The sequence below is a fragment of the Balaenoptera ricei genome, chromosome 3, assembly GCF_028023285.1.
Source record: "Balaenoptera ricei isolate mBalRic1 chromosome 3, mBalRic1.hap2, whole genome shotgun sequence".
Lineage (NCBI taxonomy): Eukaryota > Metazoa > Chordata > Mammalia > Artiodactyla > Balaenopteridae > Balaenoptera > Balaenoptera ricei.
The window spans coordinates 168,992,758-169,020,045 of record NC_082641.1 but is presented as its reverse complement, the minus strand read 5'-3'; the positions used below and the strand labels follow the sequence as shown (position 1 = coordinate 169,020,045).

Below are 27,288 nucleotides of genomic sequence, written 5' to 3'. Positions count from 1 at the left end.
TGGTGGTCCAGTGGTTAGGACTCCACGCTTCCACTGCTGGGGGCCTGGGTTTGATCCTTGGTTGGGGAACTATGACCCGCACCCTGCCCCCGCAAAAAAAAAAAAAAAAAAAAAAGAACCAAAATTTTTAGGATGAAAGACATATGCAAATAAAAGATCAAAATACTTAAGTGAAAATGTTTTAATTCTAAATCTGCATTGGGAATGTCCCAGTTGTATAAGATGGTACCAGGGTTGTGTCAGAAGGAATCCCCCCCCTCCACCCCACCAAGGGTGGGGCAGGTAAATGTGAATGAGAGTTAGTCCCTGAGTTGGAGCATCAAATGTATTAAAAAATCCAGGGTTCCTATTGGTGCTCAAAGGAAAGGAAGAAACTCACTGGTGCCCTTCGGAAGGTGTCAGGGAATCAACTCATTTTGAAAATTGATAGATGATAGAAGGAAAGGAGCAAGCATTTATCCTGCCTCTACTCTATGGACTGTATTTGCAAGGAACAAAAAAGTAGGTAAGAGCTGGTTTCCTTCGAAGATAGATCAGTGCTGCCAGAATTTTCCAGAATCCTCTACTCGCACTGTCCAGTGTGGTACCTGGAATATCGTGATTGAGGAAGTCAAGTTTTAATTTTATTTGATTTAAATCTTTTTAAATAGCTACATGTGGCTAATGGACCGTGTAGCTATTAACATTCTGGCTAATTAATATGAAACGATGGAATTATAAATTCATACATTTGCAGGCATCTGATGAAATGGTGGGTCTAGACAGTGGACCTCAGTGGCTTCCAGCCCCCAAGGAAGGGTGCACATGCTTCCAGAGGGATGTGTGCTTGGTTGGACCTCAAAATCTAGTTTTGGGACATTGGGGTTGTGTTACATTATACCACAGGGATGCCAACTGGCAAAACCCAATTGTGGGAAACAGGACAAATGGCCTGATTTCTTCAACATATGATTGAAAAGAAAGCAGCGGGGGAACCTATAGATTTCAGCCAAGCGTGACTTCAACAAAGATTGAGGAATGATTGTTTAATTGTTGATGGTGTGAGCATGGGATTGTGGTTTTTTGTCCTTGTGTAGTGATAAACACTGCACTGTTCATAAATGCATGTTGTATGGCATTTGCTTCTTAGAGGCTAGTGGGCGTGAGGCGTGTGAAAGACCAAGGTGGTCGTCTGACAACCATGGAACCTGGGTGGTGGGCATGAGCAGTTAATTTGTGCTATTCTCGCTGCTTCTTTGGGTATGTTTGCAATTTTCCGTAATGAAAAGTTTGGAAGATGGGGTTTGACCCAGGCATTCCCTCAGGGAGCTTTATGATTCATGTCACCCAGGGCAGGGGAAACACTCGTTTACAAAAGTGAGGATGGTGGCCGCTTGTGGTTAAAGTTCAAGCAGAAAACCTTCAGCAGAGATTCTAGAATTGCTGTGAGGGGCTGTGACCAGTAGCCTGTCAAGCGGGACAACCTCTTGTTACAGCATTCTCATCTTCTGTAATAACAACACTTAAAGTACCTTCATGGAGCCCTTGAAGAACGTTAGTGATGAAGTGGGCACTGTTCTCATTTCACAGGTGAGGAAGCTGAGGTGTGCGGAGATGAACCAGGCACTCTGGTTTTGACCTAATGTAGTGTGATGCTGATGGCACCTTCTGTTCTGGGAGCACTCTGCCCACCTCCCCCAGCACCCAGAGTGCATTTTATCACCACAGTGCATCAACACCCTGATGCTGTAATGTCCCATATGTTGTTTTCTGACATAAATTAATATATTATTCATTAGAAATCAGTCTCCCCTCTCTATTGGTGTGGTCTGTCCATAGCAGCCATAGCCAGTTAAGACGGGGTAAGGTAGGTAGTTAGCTGGTCTTCAGGATGACTTTGTCTTATTATAAGCACTGCTTTGCAGATTTGAGCCTTACGTGTGATCTAGGGATTATTGCAACTCCCAGTGTGCGAGGGACCTCAGCCCCATGTCTCAGCCTGCTCTGTCCACTGCCTACCCCACACATCTGTGTGTTTCCCCCCAGTGGCTTACTGGGGCTATGCTGCTATGGGTGGGAGGCCTTTTGTTGAAACCCCAAGGGTGTCCCTGGGGCCCAGTTAGCTCCTGCTCCTTGGTAGAAACTAAGCAGGTGTTTGGGTGAATGCGTGAGTGAAATGGCTATGAGACTGAGGCGTCTGGCACAATCCCAGTGTGAAGCCTGTGACGGACCTGACTTGAATCCGGATCTGCGGTGGTGGCCCGTGTGACCCCTGCCATCAGAGGTCTTGCCCTCTCTCCGAGTTGGCTCCCTGTTGGTAAATTGTCCCATTTGTCTCCCATGTGGTCACACGCCCATCTGTACCGTGGGCTTGCTGTGGTCCCCTCGGTTGCTGTGAGAAGCTGACGGTTGTTGCTCATGGAAGGACTGCATCCCAGTGGACAATGGCTCTTCGATTGTTTGGATCTTGTTACACAAAGGAGTCTTTCCTTGAGGACCCTATTCGGTGCTCTTGGGGGTCAGAGTAAACCTGCTTTTGCGTTTTAGTAGTTTAGCAGCCGTAGAGGGGTTGTGACTCTTGAGGTTAAGATTACTTTGTTTTTTTGTTTTCCTGCCTTAAAAAATAATAAAGTAAAATTCACATAAAATTCACCATTTAAAACATTTTAAAGTGTACATTGGCATTTAATACAGTCACAATATTGGGCAGCCATCACCTGTAGTTGTAGAACATTTTCATCACCCCAAAGTGAAATTTGTACGTATCAGCCTGTACTCCTGCACTCCCCTACCTCTGTGCCCCCCAGTCCCTAGCAACCATTAATCTATCAATACTTTCTGTCTCTGTAGATTCGCGTGGCTCTGGGCATCTCAGATAAATGGAATCATATACTATATGGCCTTTTGTGTCTGGCTTATCTCACTTAGCATGTTTTCATAGTTCATCTGCATTGTGATATGAATCAGAAATTTATTCCTTTTTTAAAATAAATTTATTTATTTTATTTATTTATTATTGGCTGTGTTGGGTCTTCGTTGCCGTGCACGGGCTTTCTCTAGTTGTGGCGAGTGGGGGCTACTCTTTGTTGCGGTGCGCGGACTTCTCATTGTAGTGGCTTCTCTTGTTGCGGAGCACGGGCTCTAGGCGCGTGGGCTTCAGTAGTTGTGTCATGCAGGCTCAGTAGTTGTGGCTCGCGGGCTCTAGAGCACAGGCTCAGTAGTTGCGGTGCACGGGCTTAGTGGGATCTTCTGGGACCAGGGCTCGAACCCGTGTCCCCTGCATTGGCAGGCGGATTCTTAGCCACGGCGCCACCAGGGAAGCCGTATTCCTTTTTATGGCTGAAAAATATTTCATTGTATGGATATACGACATTTTGTTTATCCATTCACCGATTGATGAACATTTGGGTTGTTCTTACTTGTTGGGTGTTGTGAATAGTGCTGCTTTTTAACATTTATGTACAAGTTTTTGTTTGAATAAATGCCCATCTCTTGGGTATATATCTAGAAGTAGAATTGTTGGGTCATATGGTAATTCTGTATTTAACTTTTTGAGGAACTGCCAGACTGTTTCTCACATTACTGCACCATTTTACCATTTTACATTCCCACCAGCAATATGTGGTGGTTCCAATTTCTCCACATCCTCAACAACGCTTATTTTCCTTTTTTTTTTTTTTAATAGTCATCCTGGTGGGTGAGAGGTGGTATCTCATTGTGGTTTTGATTTGCAGTTCCCTAATGACTAATGATGCTGAACATCTTTTCATGTGCTTATTGGCCATTTGTCTGTCTTTGGAGAAATGTCTTTTCAAGTCTTTTGCCTGTTTTGTTGAATTGGGTTTGTTGCTAAGTTTTAAGAGTTCTTTATATATTCTGACACCAGACCCTTATTAGTGATATGATTTCTAATGTTTTTCCCGCTCTGTTGATCTTTTCACTCTCTTTTGCACAAAAGAATTTAGTTTTGATGAAGTCTAATTTATCTTTTTTCTTTTGTTGTTATTGAGCTTTTGGTGTCATATCTAAGAATCTCTTGCCAAATCGAAGGTCATGATTTACCCTTATATACTCTTCTTCTAAGAGTTTTGTAGGTTTAGCTTTTAGTATTTAGGTCTTTGACCCATTTTGAGTTGATTTTCATATGTGGTATGCAGTAAGGGTTTTGTTTGGTTTTGATCATTATATTTTTTATTGACATGAAGACTTTTTGGCTTATGTAACCAGGAAGGGGAGTGCCATAGCTGGAAGTTCTGAAAGTACTTTTTCTCATCTGTTTAACAAATATGTATTGAACACTTGTTCTGTCCTGGGCCCTGGGATGGTAGCACTGAACAGAGAGATATTCTCTGTTCTTGTGGGGGATGGGGTGGGGGGGGGACAAACACGTAAATGGAGAGATGAGTAAATAGAATGTCAAGTGGTGATGAAGTGGGAAAGGGGTAGAGACCCACCGAAGTGCATACGTGGAGGGGAGATACATGTAACTTTCCTGTTTCGGCTGAAGAAGAGAGTGGTATACAGAGACCTGGGGGAGGACCTTCCAGGTAGGGGGAGCAGGAAGTACAAAAGCACTGAGGTGGGAGTAAACTTGGTTTTCAGAGGAGCAGCTGGGATGTCAGAGTGGCTGGAGCTGAGAGAATAGGGTCGAGGGGTAGGGGGGACGTGTCGGGGACGGCAGTAGACAGGTCAGAGAGGCTGGCAGGGCCTTGGCTGGGGTGAGGCCTTGCTTTTACCTTGAGTAGCATGTTTTACAAAATGACCACTAATGTGATATGCTCTAGGTCAGCTTGGCTATTTCCTGGAGGTTGTTGTAGGTGTCTCTACCCAGAACAACCCCCTGCCCAAGGGGAAGATTTCCATTTACAGGGTGGAGAAGAGAAGTAGGATTTCTGTTCCAGCTCTCACAGCTGTGCAGGAAGTGCTGCAAGAACTGTTCATCAGTAGGAACTGTTTCTTAGACCCATGGGCTTCATTGAGACCAGAAACTTATTTAGTCCTAGACGTAGGTTTCCCTGCTGGCTCTGAGCCTTTTGGGGCGGCCGCCGGCCCTGCTGCCGCAGGATGTGTGCGGGGAGGAGCTGACAAAGGAGCCCAGGCAGCGCTTCCAGGCAGTGGCGTCACCACATTGCTGGGTGTCCTGTTGAAAACGATGAAAGATGCACATTTGGTTCTCTCACTTTCCACTCACATTTCCTCCCAAGACTGGAGAAGGCTTTTCTGGCCCTTCCTGGAATTTTCTGTGTAAAACCTCCTGCCATTTCCAGCTCGATGAAGCTGGTGGTCAGGGCTGCCTTCTTGGCCAGGCCCTGAGGGAGTCAGCCCTGGAAGGGTTAAGGCCTCCCATTTTTGATGTGACACCCGATTGGCACATTGCAGGTGGCATGGAAATGGCAGGCATAACCCTTTGTGGGCCGAGGAGGTTCAGCCTGGGAGGCAGCTGGGAGGGACAGAGGACTGGTCCTTTCCCGTGGGAGGGAAACTCAACCAGACATCCCTCACAGTGACGTCCTACGCCAGAGGACTCCTGGTCACCATTTCCCTGTGGACATTTCATATTTTTCAGATTCCCTTCACAGGTGGCACCTTTATTTCTGTGTTGCGTTCTCTGGCACCATTTGTTTCTCTCTCCGGGGCTGCAGGGGTTGGGCTTCGGGCACAGGCCCCCGCTGTCAGAGGCTCAGACACCCATGTGGGGCCACTTCCAGGTGGGCAGTGTTGGGTGCTTACTGAGCACTTCTGAGAGTGTAAACACAAAATCCAAGTCCTCATGTGGGGGTGAGCCTGGGGGTGCTATCAACAGTTTTAAAACACTCACTACCCGTCTCTCTCCCCCCCTCTTAAAACGCGATCAGTTTAGGTGTACTTTGTCCTACTGTGTGCTTTGACTAGGAGGTGTAGACAGGCTTTCACCTCATGTCCCTGGGAAGGGGCACTCAGAGGCCAAGGCATGAGGCTGAGGGGTAGACAGAGCTCAGTGGAATCTGCGTGGCCTGTCTGGTTAGTGGTGTTCCCTGTTTTCAGAAGTTTTTAGGAGATTGTCGATGTCTGGGGGAAGATAGAAACACCCTCCCTACCTGCACCATCTTCCCCAACAGGATCTGTGCTTTCTTTAGCCGCCCCTCCCCCATGACTCCAGGGAGGGAGGATGGTTGTTGAGGTCAGGGGACTTGGCTGTTCCAGGCCAGGCCCTGCATGTCCCCAGGTGAGTTTGAGCGGCTGGGCATGCTACCAGAGGGCTGGCTGTTTATGTGGCATGAGCCTCATTGAAGGCAGTGACCACTGATTTTTCTGGAGATGACTTGTCCCAAAACCTGCTCTGTTCCCAGAAGCGGTGCTGGGGTGAGGTGCTTCCAAGCGCCTTTCTCCACAGTGCACGTCTACATGGGATTTTCCTTTAGGAATCTGAAGACCATTCAGGTTTTATTTTTAAAATGTTGGGTGGTTACTACTTGAGTACATTAAAGTTTCTGCTTTCTAGGTTAATTTTATTAAATATATCCCAAAAAAGCATTATTTCAGAGGCTGTATTTACATGTCCTCCACCTTAAAAAAATAATCAGATTGTAAATGTGTGTTTATTTGTAAATGTAAAAGCCTGAGGTTCTGTGTGTGTGGTTTTTTAATTTTTTTATTTTTTTTTTACTCTTTTCAGTCTTAACAATCTATATACCTACGTATCTGGGTGGTTCTTGAACCAAGGACTGAAGGTGACTTGATAGGATGGCTGATTTGGTCTGACTTTATCTTGCATGACTCCTCTGGGTGGTGATGGCCTTATAGATGGGTCATTAGCATTTCAGATGGAGTGTGGTGTTTGGGCACACCTGGCATGATAGAAGTGCCCTGTTAGGAGGAGGTCGAGATGCTCCTGAACTTAACCTTCCCCTTTGACTTCTGTGTCTGAGCTGAGCGCTGAATTTGCAAATGGTGTCTCTTCCCTGAAGGGTTAGGTAGAGCGCACCTCTGGGGGCTGAGGGCAGAGAGCTCCCTGCGGAGAGTGCCAGTGCTCAGATTGATTTGTTTGATGGAGTGACTGGAGGCACTTCATTTAAGTTGTGTGCGTGCATGTGTCTTTTTGGAGCATACTCTGTGCCATTTCACAGGTCTCAGCACTCCCCTCCTCTGTCCTTCAGGACCTAATTAAATGTTCCAGCTCTCTTCACTCTCACAGGCTGATGGCAGGCCGGTCAGGGCCCCTACCCCACCCCCAGTTCCTGCACTCCTGCAGGGCACCCAGAGTCAGAGAAGTCTGTGGGAGGCCCGATCATCACTGTTTAGCCTCTCACACTGAATATAAGTGGCCTCACTGTAATGGGAGAATGTTTTTTCCTTCTAAGCAACCTCATTCCATTTTAAAAAGTTGTTAAAAGCTTTGATCTCCTTTCTGGTTTCATCTACTTACTTTGGAGATGGGTTTTCATGCGCCTGTGTATTTCTGCCACTTCACCTTTTGTGCTACCATTTCTTTCTCCCTCTTCCATCTCTACAACTCCAGATTCTACTCTTGGGGCCTAGCTCAAATGAAGCTAGATCCTTAGCCGCCTCCTCTGGACCGGCAGGGTGGATTTCTTTTCCAGTGTTGGTTTGTAACAAAATGGTGATTGACACACATATCTCATAGCCCTTACTGGGTCTTTGCTCCCATGAGGGCGGGGACCCCCCAAGCTGCTCTTCCTGCCCTCCACAAAGGTGGTGCCTGCAGGTCACTGGCCCCTTGGAGGTCGCCGTCTAGCGCAGAATCAGTATTTGGAGCCTGTCGGCGTCCACATCCTGGGCCAGATGGGCTGTGAACTAGGAGGAGGGTGTCCCTGGTCATTAGTAACTGACCAGGCTCCTCGGTGCTGCAGAAGTTCCCTTCTGGGTTCAGGCATCACTCAGATAAACGACAGTAGACAAAAGTCAGTTCTTTGCCTTCTCTGGAAACTTAAATTACCGTGTGCACAAAGTAGTAGAAATGAGCATGGTTGCAGTGCTAGTGATTTTAAAATGCTCAGCTGTTCCACCCAGGTGCGAAATTATTTGTCTTGGAGGAATTGTGGGTTGATGTGGCGGAGGTGTGCAGGGATCTGCACAAGGCCCCGCAGGGCTCTCTGCAAGGCCCTCTGGGCTCCTTCACTTGCTTTAGAAGTTGGTGATCCTGGACCCTGTGTCTAATCTCATTTCCATACTTAATGGTTTTGCTTCTTCTTGAGATAGTTGGACACTGATCACCCATAAGAACTGCTGTTCTTTTGCTCATAAATGAATAGAGAAGACCCTTTGTAAGGTAATTGGAGAAGGTTTGGAGGTGGGAGGAGGGGATGAAAACTGTGCACATGTATGAGTGTGTGTGGTGTGCATGTGTACGTGGGCGCATGTGTTTGTGTTTGCATGAGTGTGGGTACACACACACGTGTGTATTTGTGTGTGTGGCACAAGGTTGCTTGGTGTTCAACTAGCCTGGTGTGCTGCATTTTGGGGAGCAGGGAGGTGTCTGCCGACACCCTGGTTTCCTGTGTCCCTCCTCTGCCAGTAGGGTGTCCATCAAGTGGGGTCAGATGCTCCCAAGTCTGGAGCACCCTGTGTTCCTCATCCCTTTTACTCCCTTCTCATTGCCTCAGCCTACCCAGAGCCTAGGCACCACTGGCCACCTTTGGAGGCCAGCAGTGAGATTGCCCACCTTGTGAGAAGTCTTTGAAAGAGCAAGTGAGCCCCTTCAGCAGGACAGAAGAATTTGTTGGTCAAGTCTTTTATTTTTGTTACGTGGCTGTTTATCTGGCGAGCCAGCGTCGGCTTCTCTTAACACTAGGCAGAAGGCTCAGAAAACTTGCAGCAAGTCCCCAGGTCCAGGGAGCTCCTGTGTGGGATGGACACGACGCCATGAGGCTGGGGGTGAGGTGATGTGCCTACCAGTCAGGCCTAGCGTTCGCATAAAGGTCAGGAGAATTGAAGGACCAAGGTGCTGACCAGGTGGAGGCTGAGCCTAACTGCTGTTCCCGAGGCTCTCCTGGTGTCCCCAGGCTGGGGCTGAGCTGTGGAGCTACAGTTGCAGGCAGAATGCACCGAGGTTCATTAAGGATGCAAGGTGCATGGCTCTGATGGCACTGGAGTGGGACAGTTGGGGGCAGTATGGTGTGAACCTGTGTCCTGCCAGATCCCAACCCCTCCAACCAGGTAGAGTGCGCTTCTTGGGGTTTCTCTAGCACAGATGACCCCCCTGTCCCCAGCCCTTGAGGACAAAGGTGATTCCTGGTTACCTGGAGAAGCCTGGCCCTATGGCTCTTCCCAGGGACCCCCAGGTCTCCAGCGACTCAGCCCTAGTGTGCTTGATTCACACTTTCCTTCCTGGCTTAACCCCTGCCCCCTGCCCGCCCCGCCCCCGCAATCAGGTCGTTCTCAGCTCCTGTGCTTTTCCTTAGAGCTTTGGTCTGATGCTCAGGCACGTGTGCTTAGGAACTGCTTGTTTCTGTAACTGGGTTAAAGTTTCATCCACTGCAGCAGTTGAGTTTATAGCATGTAATTTCCTTCTACGAGGGACCTATTTATCTTGAGAGTGTGTAGGGCTTTTAGGATGGTATAAAATAGACCCACCTAGTGGGACAGACTGACCCTGCAGTAAGCAGTCTGCACTCGACACTTTTTGAAACTAAATTTCTTCTGATTTGTCAAAAGGGTTAACCTTGAGTTCTGGGCTTGGATTGAATTTACACATTCAGGTCCTTTTTTTGAAATCGATTTTTCTCTGTAGTCAGTTCTGCTGTGAGGCTTGTTTGGAAAAGCAGGTTTGTTCCAACACTATTAATATATTGGGCACACTGTTTGGTTATGTGCGATTTTGTCCAGGAGAAATGCTAGGTCTAGGGGTTGGGAAGCTATGGCCCACAGGCTGCTGGCCTGTTTGGGTAAATAATGTTTGATTGGGACACAGCCGTGCCCATTCGAGAATGAACTGTCACAGTTGCAGAGCTTGAGTAATCAGGACAGAGACTGAATGACCTGCAGAGCTGAAAATATTTACTGTGTCCCTTTAAGAGAAAGTTTGCTGACTCCTGTACTATAGGAATCTGGAAAACTGCTCCTAGCTAAAGGAGTGCCTGCTGGTACCCTAAAGGAAAATGCACACACCTCAGATGCGCATCACGCCCCCTCTGGGCCACACGCATCCCCTTCTGGGGTCAGACAGCCTCCTTGCAGCATGTCACAGTAACTCAGAAACTGCATCCCACCCACTGTCAGAGCAAACACCAGATCTTCCCTCAGGTGAGGCATAAGGCTTCAGGCAGCATTTGTGTATTTCTTAGCTGTTTAACGTGCTGCCATTTAAAAATCAGGTTCCTGTCTTTTTTTTTATGTCGCTGATAAAGTTTTAGGGTATTGTGCCCTAACCCCATTGTTCCTACAAGCCCTGTGTTTTTATTGCATGATTTTGCACCATGTGGCAAGTTTTGGAAATGCATATGTTGTGCTCCGGCAGAACTTTCTGTACTCTGAAAGCAGACAGCAAAAGGTGTGGTCTCACTCATAACACTCAATAAAGTTGTAAACATTTAATATCTTGTCTGGACCCCATTGGGCCAGAGCGAAACTTCCTGCTTGTGAGGAGCTCCCTGTGTCCTTTGGAAACCGCGCCTGACTCTAGGTAGTTGACAGGGTGTTTCAGTGGGCACTGTCTGGAGGAGCATGGGCTTCAGTTCCCAGCACTGTCCCACCCACTTGCTGTGTGACCTTCACCTGCCTCAGTTTCCCTACCTGTAAAACAGAGCCTGACGATAGCACGCACCTTGCATCTGAGATGATCCGTGTGGGGTAAATACTCAGTCAGTGTAAGGTGTTCTGTCTGTAAAAGAAGACCCCACATTTCTGTTAACAACAGAGGAGCATTAAACTTGGGTTGAGATCTGAGAATCCTAGTGGTGAAAGGGAGCCCATGCTCACCAACCCCTCACCCCACCCCCCAGTCCCTGAGCTCCTCTCTGTAAAACCTACATTTGTTCATTCATTAAATGTTTGAAGTGCACCTACTATGTGGCTGGCACTCTTCCGGAGCTAGGGATACACCAGGAACATTGATGGCATGACCCTGCCATCATATGGCCTGTTACCTTGTGGGTGGCAGTGACATCTGATGACAAGGGGCTTGTACCTTTTGGTTGCAGGGGTCTTCCCTGCCCAGGCCTCCCCATGAGTGCTTCCGCAGCCCCTGGCAGGGCAAGTCTTAATTTTCTGAGGTGAGGCTGCCGTGGAGGCATTTGAGGACAGCTGTTCTGTCCTCCTCCTCACTGGCAAGTGTCATTTAAGCCCTACCATGTGCTTGTCTCTCCAGGTGAAAACAAACAATTTAAACATGATTAACAAAAGGGCTTTAGAGTGTATAGTGGAACGTTCCACAGTGAGCAGCTTGTAAGAATGCCAGGTAGAAAGAAGAGTGTTGGACCTGGGTTCCAGACCCACTAGACTTGGATTTCCCCACCTTGTGGGATGACAGGCTGGTCTTCTACCCCCAGAGGCTCTGGGTATATGTCACCTGTCCCCCTGCCCCCACATGTATAGGTGTGGCCCGTCCCCACCTGGGTCGCAGGACTGCTGCAGGGAGAGTCTGTCCTTCTCATCTTCTCAGTTCAGGTCTTTGAAAGTCCAAGGAGCTCCTAGCCAGGCAGCTGGGCCAGGGCCCCTTCTGATGATGTACAAGAGAGAAAAACACCTGTATTCTGGAGTGTCTTAAGTTTTCAGATAACTAAGGGTTCAGAACCCAGCTTCAGTCAGTGTGGAAGACTTAGTTCTGTTTTTCAGGAAACCTTTAGCACAGGCTCACTGTGGCCTCCCTTCCTCTGCCTGAGACTCTCCCAGCTCAGCGGCTTGGCCCATGCTGTTCCTCTGCCTGGACCATCTCCCTGGATTCCTGTTCCCGCCTTGGCCTCAACCTGTGAGGCTCCATCTCAGTACACTCGCCTCCCAGAAGGTCAGAATGCAGGAGTTTTTTTTGTTTTTTGTTTTTGGCTGCATTGGGTCTTCGTTGCTGTGTGTGGGCTTTCTCTAGTTGCAGTGAGTGGGGGATACTCTTCGTCGTGGTGTGCGGGCTTCTGATTGCAGTGGCTTCTCGTTGTGGAGCACGGGCTCTAGGCGCACAGGCTCTAGGCGCACGGGCTTCTGTAGTTGTGGTGCACAGACTTAGTTGCTCCACGGCATGTGCCATCTTCCCGGACCAGGGCTCGAACCTGTGTCCCCTGCATTGGCAGGCGGATTCTAAACTGCGCCACCAGGGAAGTCCCAGGACTTTTTAATGAAAGCACTTGACTTGCTTGCTACATTTTGCCTTGTAGGGAGGGCAACCCCAGGAATCATACACTTTGTGAGGCTAATTTACAGAAATGTAGGTTTAACTCAGTAGCACATTCTGAACCCGTACTGTTTGCTCCACACCGAAAATGGAGATGAATGGGAAAAATCTTCTGCCGTGGAAGAGTTTAACATTGAGATGAAGCCGTCAAGCTGTATGGGCGTTGTTGCTGTGGGCAGCCCTAGTGAGGAACAGTGTGGGCTGTGGGCCCTCTCAGAATGAGCCCACACTGATGCTGTGGCCTGATGTCCACTTGGGACAGCTACTGGCCCAGGTAGAAGATGGGCTGTGGGGATGAGCTAAGGGGTTTGGGTTTACTGCTTAGAGCCCAGGAGTCACCGTAGCAAGTGATATAGAAGGTGGACTGTTAAGCTGCCGACAACAAATGGGAAAGTGGCAGCGGCATCCCCTTTCAGTACACTGAAGGTCACGGTTCATCTTGGGTTCTTTGTTCTGCCTGTTTCAACAGGCTGGCCGGGGGGTGGGGGGCGGGGGGTCCTCCCTCTGTGCAGGGCCTTCTTCCCTCACCCCCACCCAATACCACTTGTTCTTTCAGTTCTCAACCTTTGTAGGTGGGAGTGTTATTTTATCTAACTCTCCTTTTTATCTTTGTTTTCTTTGAATACAAAGAAACTGATAAATAGTCCTGTTAAGAGAAATAATTTAATCCAGAAATGCTTAATACAGACAGTGAAAGTTTCTGAGATGAGTGTTGTGGATTTTAGTCCAATTTCTTTCAGTTTCGATTTTAGTGAACTTTCAGTATTTTTTTCTGCAGGTTGTAAGCATTTTAAAACTGTGAATGGTATCATATTATTCTGCAACTTGATTTTCTCATTCAAGTTTTTACTAATGTCACTCTGTGCCTCTTCACATAGCGCACCTATGAGGTATGGATGGGGAAGCTGAGGCTCAGAGAGTGACAAGCTCCCCTGGCCAGTTGCTCCCTGAGGTCCATCCTGTGTTCTCTGCAGTGTCTAGTGGTGGGGGCTGGCTGTTGGGATCAACTTTCTGTTTCCCAAGTTAAATTGCATCCCTTCTACTTGGCCTTAACGAGGTTTGACATTATTTAAAACTCAAGAGCTGGTGTTTTTGGTGTGATTTCCTTCCAGAACACAGCTGCTCTAGCCCTGCCACTGTCACTCAAAAGATATGTGTCAGGAAGTAGCTCAGGCAGAGAGCAGAGTGAGGTCTCTAGTCTGGAAGGGAAGACGTATGCCTGTCAGCCAGGGTCTGTGGAGAGTGTGGAGCTTAGCCAGTGGCTAGTGAGGTTGGCATTTGGAACCTGTCGTAACTCAACTGCATCGTAACTCAACTGCATCGGTTGCTGCACAGGCCCAGGCCCTTCTTTCCATGCCGCCCTGAGGACAGTGGCTATCTCATGTGCGTGTGCGGGCCTCCGCCTGTCAGCAGACACTCCTCAGCCTCTCTGCATGCCAAACAATCCCACTCCCAACATTCTTCCCCCAGATCTGCTCCTTCCCCATCTCAGAAAATCAAATCCATCTTTTTCCAGTTGCTCAGGCAAAAAAAAACAAAGCAACCCTCTCTCGCCTAGTGTCCAACTGTTGGTATGTTGTGTTGTCCAAATCCTCTAAAGTACACCCAGCATTGGTCATGTCTCCCTGCTGCTGTATCCCCTTTCCATCCTGAATGAACCACGAGATACAAAACCCCCCTGACTGTTCCCTCTGCCACCTCCCTGCCTCAGTCTGTCCCCAAATCCTTTAGAACAAATTGGATCCCACTCCCACTCCCCCTCCATCCAACACACCCGCTGTCCTCTGTGCTCCACCTGAGGTCAGTCTACACTCAGCACCCTCCTTTTGCCACCTCCTCGAGCTCACTCCCTTCTTTGGGCTCTGGAAAAAGCACCCCACATCATCTACTTTTCAGAGCATCAGCTCTGTCACTTCTCCCAAACACATGTTACTAAGCCTCACTTTTCTCATGCCTGAAACAGGAGTATTACTAGTAGTGTTCCTGCTGTTATTTTGTAGTAGTGTGGTATAAATAACATTTCCTAGTACAGAGTATTAATGATAACCTCAGGGTTATGGCTCTATGCCTTATGCCTATCTAATCCCCCCTCTCAACCAACACCCCCCCACCGCCCCGCCCCCTGTGCAGGGTCAGTGTTAGTCTCCTGAGTCCTGTTTAAAAATATTGGTTCCGGGCTTCCCTGGTGGCGCAGTGGTTGAGAATCTGCCTGCCAATGCAGGGGACACGGGTTCGAGCCCTGGTCTGGGAAGATCCCACATGCCGCGGAGCAACTGGGCCCGTGAGCCACAACTACTGAGCCTGAGCGTCTGAGCCTCTGCTCCGCAACAAGAGAGGCCGCGATAGTGAGAGGCCCGCACACCGCGATGAAGAGTGGCCCCCACTCGCCGCAACTGGAGAAAGCCCTCACACAGAAACGAAGACCCAACACAGCCAAAAAAAAATACTGGTTCCTGCCACAGCACAATTCACCCTTTTGGAGTTGTCTTAGAACAGATTTTCCACCTGAGGTCCTCAGACCAGTTGGAAGGTGACATTTTTTTTTTTTTTTTTTAAATATGGGGATTGTATTTTAGTTACTATTGATGCTGATATGCAGTCACATCTTTTTTTTTTTTTTTTTTTAAGATTTATTGAGTGATTGATTGATTGCTATGTTGGGTCTTCGTTTCCGTGCTAGGGCTTTCTCTAGTTGCGGCAAGCGGGGACCACTCTTCATCGCGGTGCGCGGGCCTCTCACTATCGTGGCCTCTCTTGTTGTGGAGCACAAGCTCCAGACGCGCAGGCTCAGTAGTTGTGGCTCACAGGCCTAGTTGCTCCGCGGCATGTGGGATCTTCCCAGACCAGGGCTCGAACCCGTGTCCCCTGCATTAGCAGGCAGATTCTCAACCGCTGCGCCACCAGGGAAGCCCCGGAAGGTGACATTTTAATAAAAGAAAGCATCTTTTGGTAGAAGCAATTGAAATTCGCATCCAACCCAAAGCCATGTGTCAGCATTCTACCTGAGACTTGGTAGCCCACTCATCCTGGGATTGGTCTGTGCTGTGTGCTTGTGAAGCCTCTAGTATGGCTGGAGCCTGTCCTTCTTGGGCCTGAGGAAGACTTGGGCTGCATCCTGCCTGTCCAGCCAGGTTGTTTGGAGAGAGTGAGGAGGGGCTGAGGCCACCTGGGTTCCAGCCCTGCTCCCCATGTAGCAGCAGCCTGTGCCTCAGGCAGCCTTGCAGCCTTGGTGGCCGCATCTTTACGGTGGGCTTGCTGCTGTTGGGATCTGTCCCTGCAGACAGCAGCCGGCACTGGATCCTGCCTTGATTAGAGGGGACTGCTCTCTGTGGGCCAGCAGTTCTCCCCGGGCCTGTGGTGGAACTTAGGCCGTTGTGGCTGCTATCCCTCCCTCACTCGCCAGGAGTTTTGAAGCAGATCCTAATTTGTCAGTTGGGGTAATCCAACCTCTTCACCTGCTCTTTAGAAAGTATTCTAATGCACCTCCTCACTGCATTTTGCAGAAATTGTCGGTCATGCTTCATTCCTAGGTCACACTTCATTCCTCAAGGCTGGTTTCTTCCTGACAACTTTTTTTTTTTTTTTTTTGCTGTCCCTGCCTCTGTGCCTGCAGGGCGGTGGCCGCCAGCCCTGATTTGCTAGGTTGGGGCACTGGTCCTTCCTGCTGAGAGGAGGGAGAGGCCGCTCCTTACTAACACCTGCCCTCCCCAGGAGCAATTGCTTGGTGGTGTCCGGGATTGGCCGGTGGCAGGCCCCATGTGGGCACTAAGGCAACCGCCTTCCCAGTGGAGGAGGCGCCACCCAAGGAGGGGGAGGTCAGAGCCTGAGGCTCCATCCCCCATGGCTGGCCCCGCCCCCTCCAGCTGTGCTCACCCTTTATGTGGTGGGGGAGGGGGGCAAGGCTGCTGCACCCCTCCCCCACTCAGCAGCCTGCCAGAGGCACAGGGCGTGCCTGGGGTTGGCAGAGTTCCAGCCCCTCAGCTTCTGAGTGAGCTGCCCTGACACTGCACACAGAACACAAGCAGATGGTCTCCCAGGTCCTCTGCTGGGGACCCTGACCAGAACTGTGGCCTAGCATGGTCTCTGGGACTGGTGGGAACAGCCCCATGGGTGTGAGGCTCTACTCTGGCCCCTTGTGACCGCTTGTCCTTCACCAGTGACAATGAAGTGAGGTCACTGGGACACCACCTCGCTGGTCTGGTGACCTGATGCACAGCGACCTCCGTCAGCCTCTCCTCCCACCGCAATCCATGTGGGCAGTTGGGAGGAAGGAGGGACTTCATGCAGGGTCTGGCGTTCAAATGAGCTTCATGGATTGGAGCCTGGGGTTTACAAGGCCGGAGGCTGTGCTGGGGGTGGGGGCCCTGCAGGCTGGGCTGGAGCAGAGGCGAAGTGGGGAAGCATTGGGGGCGGTTCTGAGTGCAGGATTGGGGGGTGCATTCTCCCTGTTCACTTAGGACCTCCCCTCCCCCAGTGGGCACCAGGCCAGCCTGGGAGCTTCTCCCTTAGGGACAGAATTTCCTTTGACTCCAGTGGGGGCCCTCCTTGCCTGAGGTCCTGGACTCCCTTCATCTTTTACCCCCAATAGGCTCCTCTCTGATCCTGGGAGCGCAGGTACCCACCATCCAACGTGGCCTCTGAAATCACTCCTGTCATCCAATTCCCCATACGTTCGAGCAGCTCCTGTTGTTTAGGCAGTGCCCAAAAGGAAAGTGACCCATCCCTCCCACAGTGAGGGAGAGGAGGGGAGGGTGACTGACATTCAGTTCAGGGCAGTGACTTGTCTGCAGCTCATGGGGAGACACGACAGACAGACTCAGTGAGCAGGCTGACAGCATTTGTGGTGAAAGCATGTTGGAGAAGGACAGAAACTAGAACTTTAGGCTGAGAGGGACATGGGGGCATCCCTTGCTTCCCTCTGGGGTGGTGAGGAGATGACCTCTACAGGTGAAGGAGGGGATGGGGAGATCTGGGTGAGAGCAGAGGGATGGAGTGTGGCTGAGGGCTGAGGTGGCACGGGGTGGGCAGCAGGTGCAGGCTGGGATGCCAGGAGGGGTTGGAGGCAGATGGAGGCCAAGTTGATAGTCTGTGCCCTTGAGCTTCAGACTTCTCAAGCCCTGCCTGGAATGGGGAGCACCCCAGGGGCGGGGGTGACATGGCCACGGGGAAACCTGCTTGATTCAACCCTTTTGGACTGCCCGTGGGAGCAGATGTCTGAGGGTCCAGGCCGGGGCACGCTGGCCTAACACGTGTCAGACGGACGCTCGGCCTCCTGTGCCAGGAGCACGAAGCAGCTGTCACTTTCCTTCCTTTCAGTTTGAGTCCAAGGCAGGGCCCTGCACTGTTGCTCATTTGTGAAATCAGCTCCTTTAAGGAGCTTGCAAATGAGTCAGCTCAGGAGTGTGTCCCACATACAGTGATGGGGCCCCTTCAATGCCCTGTGCTCCCCCCACCCCCACCAAGTCTCCAGAAGGTGGGCTGCTTTGGGACTGGTTCTGTCTGGCCATACCCAGGACAGGCCTCCCAGGGTGTTTGCTGGTGAGGAAACTGAGGTGCTGGGTGCCCTGCCTGCTTGGACACAGAGCCAGGAGGTCTTCATCGTAGGCGCACTGCAGGTGTGAATTGGGATTCTTTGAGGGGCTCATACGGTGTGCTCCTCCCCGGGCCCCCACGTTGGTAGATGTGGGCATTGACTGTCCTGTGGAGAACTGGTACTTCAGGAGTTCAGGAGCCTGGCAGCTAAATTCTTTTTTTGTCCTGTGATGAACTCTTGCATGGCTTTTTAGACACTGACTGTTGAAGTCTGGTTTCCCATGTCCTGCCCTGCTGGGACATCAAGGCTGGGCTCTGAGCAGCCCCTTTAAGAGCGAGTGCTCGTGTCCCAGACTCGGTTGTGGAATGCCAGCAGTCTCCCTGTAAACAGACATCACTGCGGTCTTCCCTCCTGTCTCTGTGAGGGTTAACAACACTTCAGCTTGTTGTCTGGAACCGGTTCAGACTGGTTTTCTGGAAAGTGCTTTGTCTCTCAGACTGAATCCTGGGAAGGGTCATGTGGAGCCCAGTGATGTCATGGGATCAAAAACTGACTCAGCTGTTTTTTTTCTTCTTTTCTTTTCTTCTTTCAATCAAGATATGTGTATGCTGCAGGTACAGGGTGCCGGCATGGTGATGGGCCAGGCCTCACCCCACTCAAAGTTCGCCTCGTCGGCAGTCAAAGGGTTAAGTGTGACCCCCCACTCCTCACCCCCCTGAGGTGAGCAGGGAGTGAGAAGGCTGCCCCTCGCTGAAGCGGGAGTAGAAGGGTCAACCCTCATCAGTGCAGTGCAGGGCTGGAGTTGGGCTGTGACCCTGCTCCTGAGACAGCATGGTCCCTCCTTCCTGGATTCCAGATACCTCCAATCCCATGTAGGTGCTCAGGATCCCATAGGCAGGGAATTCAGATCTAGAACAGTTTCCTCTATTTGCTCTTGAGTCTGGAGTGCAGAGATTCCCCCCTTCTTTCTGATAAGCAGCCACCTTCCGTTGTTCCTGTCCAGGTCCCTGCAGGTTTCTGGCCCTGGATGGGGCGATGCATAGCTTGGCTTCCCAGATGCTCTGTTGCTCCTGCCCTTGCCTTCCCCACGTCAGTGAAGAAATGTCCTGGGCACGCTTTGTGGGCCCTTCATTTGTTGTACCTACTTCTGCCATTGTCACATGGTGAGGAAAACACTCCATGCTGACATTGTGAAAAGTTCCTGAGAAGGCAGCCACTTCGTTATGCCAAGTTTAAATGTCATGTTTTTTCCATCCCCTAAAGTTCAGAATGACTGAAGAAGCATGCCGAACACGGAGTCAGAAACGAGCGCTTGACCGGGACCCAGCAGAGGACGATGTGGAGAGCAAGAAAATAAAAATGGAGAGAGGAGTGTTGGCTTCAGAGTTAAACGCTGACGGAGACATGAGAGTGACGCCTGAGCCAGGAGCAGGCCCAGCCCAAGGGTTGCTGAGAGGCGCAGAGGCGATGGCCATGGGCAGAGGCGAAGGGCAGGTGGGCGATGGGCCCGTGGACATGCGAACCACACACAGGTGAGCAGGAGGGGCCAGGAACCAGGGACAGGCCTGGACGTGAGGAGGCCTGTGGGGGTGAAGCCGCCGTCAGGCCTGCAGGAAGCAGCTTTCGGTGGCTTATCATGGAGATGGCTGTGGGCTCCAGCCCTGGCACCTCCACCACCATCCTGGCCAAGGGACCTCCCTCTTGGGGCCCTGGGGCCCAGACATCTGTAGCATGGGGCGTGGGTCTCACAGGATGGGGGAATGGTAGCCTCTGTTGGCTCCCCTGCTTGATAGCAGGCCTTCACTAAACTTGTACCTGCTGTCTAGCTCTGTGCTTCTTCTAGTTTATAGGAAAACTTCTTCATTTGGTCCAGCTTCCCTGCTTTTCAGATCTGGAGCATGGGAGGCCAGGGATGATGCTACACCCTGCTTGGGTCACTTGGCTAGGGGCAGAGTCGGGAGCCCAGCCCTCTCACGTGCGCCACCACTCCTCCTAGGCCGTGCATCAGGGAGGAGGGGCCCCTGTGTTCGGGACTCCTGTAATGGGCTCTTTCGGGTTCTCCTTCATCGACACTGATTGCTTCAAGAGTAACTTTCCTAATCCTCAGCTTTTAAGGAAAAAGCTTGAAAGAAATAAGACTCAGTGTACCACCCCATGTCTTCACTAAGAAACCCTCTTTTCTCCCCATAAAGAGAATTGCTGGCCTAGCTCCTGCTCCTGCTGTTACCCCTCCCTTCACACCCTGATGTCCCATGAGTCAGCAGCCGGTGGCCGTGGCCTCCTGAGAAGCCCTGCAGCCCCTCTGTGGTTCATCCCTTGTCTCCCTCAGTGCCTCCTCTGCAGACTCCCTTCCATGTCTGTTTGCCCGGGGTGGGGTGAGGGGCAGTAAGTGCAGATCTGGAGAACCTAGGTGCTCTTTGCCTCCTTGTGTTGACTGACCCCACAGGGGGACCCCAACCTGCCGTCTTTGTGTTAAATTCATTTGGGCCCTACACTGTTGGCGTCCTAAGGACTTCAGAGATTGTCTGACTCAGTATTTCTCAGCTTTAAAAATTCTTACCGCCTTGAGATAAATGGGAAAATCTAACCCCCTCCTACTGGGGAAGCGTATTAGTCTGGGGTGGTGTGCTTTGTGTTCTTGCTACCCAGAAAGGCCTTTTTTATCTGGCTCTGCTTTCTGCAGTCCCTGTTCTAAAACCAGAGGCCTCTTCTAAAGTTCTAGAATAAAATTTTAAGTTTGGGTCTGCTTTCCCTTCCCTTTCCTTTCAGAGTGTCACAGGTGGGTGAAGAGAAGGAGGAACCCACATTTGTAGAGATTTACTGGGTCCCTCTTGTGTTCCTGGGCTCCTGGTCTACATTTTTTCCTATAATCACTGTGCTCCCCTGTAGGGCAGGCCAGTGAATTGTGAGGGAGAGGTTAAGTGTTGAAGGAGCATAAAAGAATGTAAGAGAGCAAGAGACAGAGACTAACCCAGGCACACAGAGCAGGCAGGGGTCCTCCTGTGGGACTAGGGAGACCCCAGGGCATCCTTGAAGCAGTGTGAGATTGTGGAAGGAGCCCGGATTTGGCAGAGTGGGGGTCAGATCACACTCCCTGACTGACCTTGGGCAGGTGATACTGGCCCGTGCTTCTTCATTTGTAAAATGGGTGATAATCTCTGCTCTGCATCTCTGGGTGACAGATGCGTACCCAGAATTGACCCTGGTGCATGGCATGTGGTGAGGGAAATAAGTGTTGGTAACAACTACCCTTCAGTCTTCAAGCTTCACTTAAAATATGACATCACATATAGAGCTAGTGTCTCCTTGAGTGCTCACATAGAATGTTCTGTCTAGTTTGTTGAAGTACAGTTGTGAATTTTGACAGAAGAATAGGATCAAGTCCAGCCCAGAGCCATTCTAAAACTGTAATCTTTTTTGGAGTGAGTGGCCATAGTTTCTGTGTTAGCAACAGGCAGTCTTTGGATCCTCGTTGAGAGCGTCTGGCTCATCCCTTGGGAACCTCCATATAGAGAATTTTATTTAATTGAGGTATAGCATACATAATGAAAAGTACACATGTGCCACTTAGTACATTTCACAAACTGAGCACATCCTTGTAGCTCAAATCAAGAAATAGAACGTTACTAGCGCCCTCATGCCCACTTGTTGTCACTACCCTCCGAGTAACCACTTTCTTGACTTCAAACAGCGTAGATTAGTTTTTCCTGTTTTTGAACTTTAAGTAATTGGAATTATATAGTCTGTACCCTTTGCTTGCTTTCATTCAACATAATGTTTGTGAAATTTACTTATGTTGTTGAATGTAGGAATAGTTACTCTTTTTTCATTGCTGTATAGTATTTTTCTAGAATTTCTGTTTGGATCTTTTTAAAAACTGCTTCTTTCTTTCATGCTGTGCTATTCTTATGACCCAGTTTAGGCCTATTGAAGGCTAGAGGGGGGTTTCTGGTGGCTTCTAGCAGAGAGAATTTCCTTTTTCTTTAAGGAAGTGCTGGTGAATTAAAATCACCAAGATACAACTTTTTTTTTTTTTTTAAACGACATTGGGGAGATTTAGACTGTGTAGATCGATAAAATGGTAGGATCAGTTCTCTCCTTCTCTGCAGTTCCCCTCTTCATCTCTCTTTGGCATTTTTTCTGACTTAGTCTCCCAATGTGTGTGTGTTTTATTTTCAAAACAAATCAAGGCTGGAGGGCAGCTTCCAGCAGTGAATGAATGAGGAGAAATTGTCAAATCCTTTCCCCAAAAGAACAACTATGAAGCAGCACAGAATTGACCCCCCCAAAATCAGCCATTTCAACACTCTGGAAATTGACCAGAACCACACAATAGTCTGCGAAATGTTTGTGCTTAAGAAACTGCTGAACTCTGGGTAAAAATGGTGAGAATCTGTGGCATTTGACCTGGGGCTTCTCTCATGCCCTCTCCCCAGCTCTCTTGGTAGGGAAGTTCTGCCTAGCCAGTGCAGGCTGTAAGGACCAACAGCTTCTCTGCAGGGGTGAGAAGGGGCTCACTCAATTTAGAGTGGTGGGCAGCAGCCCTACCCGTGGCCTTGTTGGTTAAAGTGACAGTTTTGGAGATGGGCAAGTGGGGAGGGACAGTGGCTGTGTTAGCTCAAGGTTGCAGACATGTTTGGGGGCAAGACAGAAAAACAATTTGAAGAAAGAATGGCCAAACGTGTATTTGAGCAGAAGCTTATCCAAGAAGCTCAACAAACCTCAAGTAGCATAAATACAAAGACATCTATACCTAGACACATCAGAGTCAAACTGTTACAAGCCAGAGAAAAAGGGAAAATCTTGAAAGTAGCAAGAGAAAAACAACTCATCACATATAGGGGAAGCATTAATATAATTAACAGCTGACTTCTCACCTGAGACATTCAAATGGAAACCAAAAGGGAACTGAATGGCATTCAAAGTACTCAAAGAAGAAAATTGTCAACCCAGAATTCTCAGTGCATCAGAACTGTCCTTCAGAAACGAAAGCAAAAAGAGATTTTCAGATAAACAAAGACTGAGGATTTGTTGCTGGCAGACCTGCTGGTTCTTCAGGCTGAAAGGAAGTGACATGTTGGTAACGTACATTCACAGGAAGAAATAAAGAGCACTGGAAATGGTAAATATGTGGGCTAATAGAAAAGACACTTTTTTCTAATTTCTTCTTCGTTAAAAGACATAACATCATATGCAGCATTAACCATAACACTGGATAGAACTGACAAAAACAACCTTAGCTCTTTGGCAATTGACCAAAGGCATACAACAATCTGTTGTATTTATAACATATATAGACACGTGATATATGGGACAACAACAGTACAAAACAGGAGGAATGAAATGGAGCTGTATTGGAGTAACGTTTCTGCATTTTACCGGGATCAGGTTAGTGTTAATCTGAAGTAGACTGTGATGTTAATAAAATGCTTATTGGAATCCCTAGAGCAACTATTACGAAAATAACTTTAAAATATAGTTTAAAAAAATCAACAGAAGAATTGTGGTACATTAAATATGTAACACAAAAGAAAGCAGTCAATGAGGAACAGAAGAACAAAAAAGAAGGAAGACATGTAGAAAACAAACAGCTAAATGATAAATGTAAATCCAACCAGATCAATAATTGCATTTAATGTGAGTAGTCTAAACACCCCAATCAAAAGGCAGAGATTGTCAGAGCAGATAAAAAAGGCAAGATCCAGCCTAATTATATATTGTCTATAAGAGACACCCATTAGATCCTTAGGTAAAAGGATGAGGAAAGATATTACCACAAGTAACCATAAGAAAACTAGAATGACTGTATTAATATCAGATAAAATTGACTTTAAGACAAAAAAATATTCCTAGAGCCAAAGAGGGACATTTTTTAACGGCACATGGGAAGATACACCAGTCACAAATGTATATGTACCTAACAACAGAATCCCAAAATATCTGAGGCATAAACTGATAGGATTGCTAAGAGAAGTAGACAGTTCATAAATTATAGTTAAGAGATTTCAGTACTCCTCTCTCAATAATTGGTAGAGCAACTAAACAGAAAATCGGCAAGATTCTAGAAGACTTGAAGAACACTGTTGATCTCTTTGGCTAAAGGGCATCTATAGAATACTGCAGAATACATCTCATGTGCACATGGAACATTCTCCAGAGTGGACCATATGCTAGGCCATAAAACAAGTCTCAAGGGTAGCTGTAATAAAAAAGACGGACAGAGGACTTCCCTGGTGGTCCAATGGTTTAGACTCCACGCTTCCACTGCAGAGGGCATGGGTTCAATCCCTGGTCGGGAAACCAAGATCCCGCATGCCGTACAGCACGGCCAAATAAATAAATAAAAGCTCTTTTTTTTAAAAAAAAAAAGGACAATAACAAGTGTTGGCGAGGACATGGAGAGACTGGAACCCTGATACATTGCTGGTGGGAATGTAAAATGGCATAAACGGTTTGTCAGTTTCTTAGAAAGTTAGGCATGAACTTACCACATGACCCAGCAGTCTGTCCAAGGAATGTACCTGAGAGAAATGAAAGCATGTCCACACAAAGACAGGTACATGGGTGTCCATAGCAGCATGATTCACAGTAGGCAAAAAGGTGGAAACAATCCAGATGGCCACGGATAAACAAAATGTGCTATATCCATGCAGTGGATTACTAATCAGCAATTTTAAAAAAGCGAATTACCAATTTGTGCTGCAACATGGATGAAGCTCAGACTCACCATGCCGAGGGGGAGACACCAGACCCAGAGACTACGTATTGTATAATTTCATCTACAGGAAGTGTCCAAAAAAGCAAACTTACAGAGACAGAGAGCGTTCAGATGGTGGTCTGAGGCAGGGGTGGGGGGTGGGTGAGGGCAGTGATTAACAGATCACAGGCACAAGGGAACGTTTTGGGGTGATGGAAGTGTTCTAAAATTGGATTGTAGGGATGGTTGCACAACTCTAAATTTACTAAAAAATCACTGAATTATACTCTTAAAATGGATGAATTTTGTGGTATGTAAATTATACATCAATATGGATGTTAAAAAATATAAATGAGGTTAAAATAGTTTGGTTTCCGTTCTGGCATCCGTAAATGTGCTCATGGAAAAACAAAACCCCGCAGAGGTGGAGGTTGATCCTGTTGGTCTTGTGAGGCCAACTCAAAGCTCATGAGCATGTGCTGCCCTCCCCCTACCCCAAGTCTGGACTGCTGGAAGAGGCTGGAGCTGGGACAGGCAGAGGAAGCTGTTTTGGGTTCTCTGTTTTGCTTCTGAGATAAATAGATTCCATTCCTGCACTTTCCTATAGAGGAGACTCTCTTTCTGTCACAAATTGTTGATCTTCAAAAATAGTCTGGGCCACACACAGGTGAAAAGAGCTTTGTTTTTCGCCTCTTGGGTAGAGGAACATTTAACTGAGTAAAACATGAGCTTCTTCTCCAGAGGTTCTGCACCTGAAAGGTTAGGGCTGGGTCCCTTGGTTGCCCTGGGCCTGTGTGGGATGGGAACTTCATGATTAGCCACCCCCATACTTCACTGAAAATGTGTTTGTGTGTGCCTTTTTCTGAGGTGCCAACTCTCCCTGGATTGTCTGTGGCAGGTACCATGCTCGTCCCTGGGGACAGAAGTGATAGGACAGGATCTGACTTAGCTGTTTTTTAGGATACTTGATCATGAAAGAATATGCAGAGGTGTTGGGGAGCCTCGACTTTAGGGGTGTGGCTCACTAGGGATGGAAGTCACTGGTTGCCTAAGCAGACCATCTCTATTTCCTCATTTTACCTGGGAGGAAACAAGGCTGGGCTCCCAGGGTCTCACGGGCAGGGCAGGAGCAGACTTGGAGCCCCATTTCTGCTGCTCGACAGCCAGCCACGTGGGTCTTGTGTGGATGTGTGGGGCAGGTGTCATGGTGACTGTGTCTCCCTGGCTTCCATTGGGGTGCGTGGGCTTCAGGCAGCTGTCTGACACCTTCTCTTCCTTCCCTGCTTTGCATCGTGTGTCTCTTTTGCTGTGGGACAGGGCTTTACTTGGACCAGTGGTCTGCCCCATGGTGTGGGTGGGAAGGACTCTGATGTGTGCTCTTATCCCTACTGAGGGGCCTGTGGCCTACTGGGAGCTGGCAGTAGCACCTGAGCCATTAGAGCTGTTCTTGGCTTTAGTTTTTCTGGCTTTCTACCTTCTTGCAAGGTTTAACAGACTGTAAAATGCACCAGAAGTACACCCTCTGTTTACCAAGGCTGCAAAAGCAGGGCACCTTTGTTGCAGCTGGTATCCTTGATGACAGAATTACTGCCCCATCTTTCTTTTGGGACTTTGGTAGTGGAGGGCGACACTCTGTATAGAAGCTAGGATTCTCAATGGCAGATCATTTGCTATTAAGACAGGGCTTGGCCACCCACAGTGGTGAGTGTGGTGTGTGGGGCATGTCATCCACACCCATGCTAACGCCCGAGTCCTCTTCCAAAGTGAAAATGAATCTGAAAGTAACACGATAGTGCTTCCGCCTGTCATCTGTAATGTTGGATTGTGTGGCTGGCCTTGTTTTGTTCTGTTCTGTGTAGAAATGGAGTCCACAGGAAGAGGTATGTGCATCACTTAACGTTTCCAAGATGACTCCACAAGTTATAGAGTCCTTGTTTGGGTGGACATGCTTTACAAGAGGCCTTTGGGAGAAGGAGGATACAGTAATCCCTGGGGTTGCATTGCCTTGCCAGGAAGTACTGCTGGTGCCTGCCGTGTATGCCTCTCCTGCTGCGGTTTTGACACATGTATCCACCTGTGTAGTTCAAAGCCTTATCGAGATACAGAACCTTATCACCCCAGAAAGTGCCCTGGAGCCATCCATACATTTCCTGCCCTCCCTGACTGGGTGTATTCTCCCACTCTCGACCAGTCTTGCCTCTTCTCAAACTTCCTAGAAATGGAATCATAGAGTATGTGCTTGGTGGGGTCTGGCTTCTCTCACTCCACGTGATTGGGATTCATCTCTGTTGTGTGTATCAGCATTTTGCTGAGGGGCTGCTGCGTGGATGTGCATAGTCGTCCACTCACCTGCCCACAGATACCGGGCAGTCTCCAGTTTGGGGTGCTGTGATCATTCCTGTAGAAGTCTTTTGCGTGGACATCGATCATCATTTCTCTTGCTAAATACCTGAGGTCAAACTGCTGGGGTCACAGGGTAGGTGGGCATTGAGCTGTTTTAAAGAAACTGCCATGCCTTTCCCCCAAAATGTCTGGGTGGTTTTACTCTCACAGGCGTGGAGGTCCAGCTACTTAATACTCACTTGGTGGTGTCAGGCTTTACAGTTTTAGCCATGGAGTCTTCAGAGAGGTCTGAGTCCAGGTCCTGGCCTGCTTGTGTGACCATCAGCCCTCTCCCTTCCGCCACAGAGGGTGAGGCCAGCGATGGTTGCTGCGCCAGCTTCCCGCGTGGGGGTGGGTGGGGGTCCTCCACGGTGATGT

The 27,288-nt window shown here is 48.9% G+C and overlaps 1 protein-coding gene across 7 annotated transcripts in view; it reads left to right on the top strand.

Annotated features, from left to right (window-relative positions):
* Nucleotides 1-27,288, top strand: part of GATAD2A (GATA zinc finger domain containing 2A) — a 99,090-nt gene that overhangs the window by 42,854 nt on the left and 28,948 nt on the right. For all 7 annotated transcript variants that reach the window (XM_059918020.1, XM_059918023.1, XM_059918026.1 and 4 more), the window contains one exon: nt 19,095-19,363. In XM_059918020.1, the coding sequence (XP_059774003.1) occupies nt 19,095-19,363 (269 nt within the window). The remainder of the gene's footprint in view (nt 1-19,094; nt 19,364-27,288) is intronic.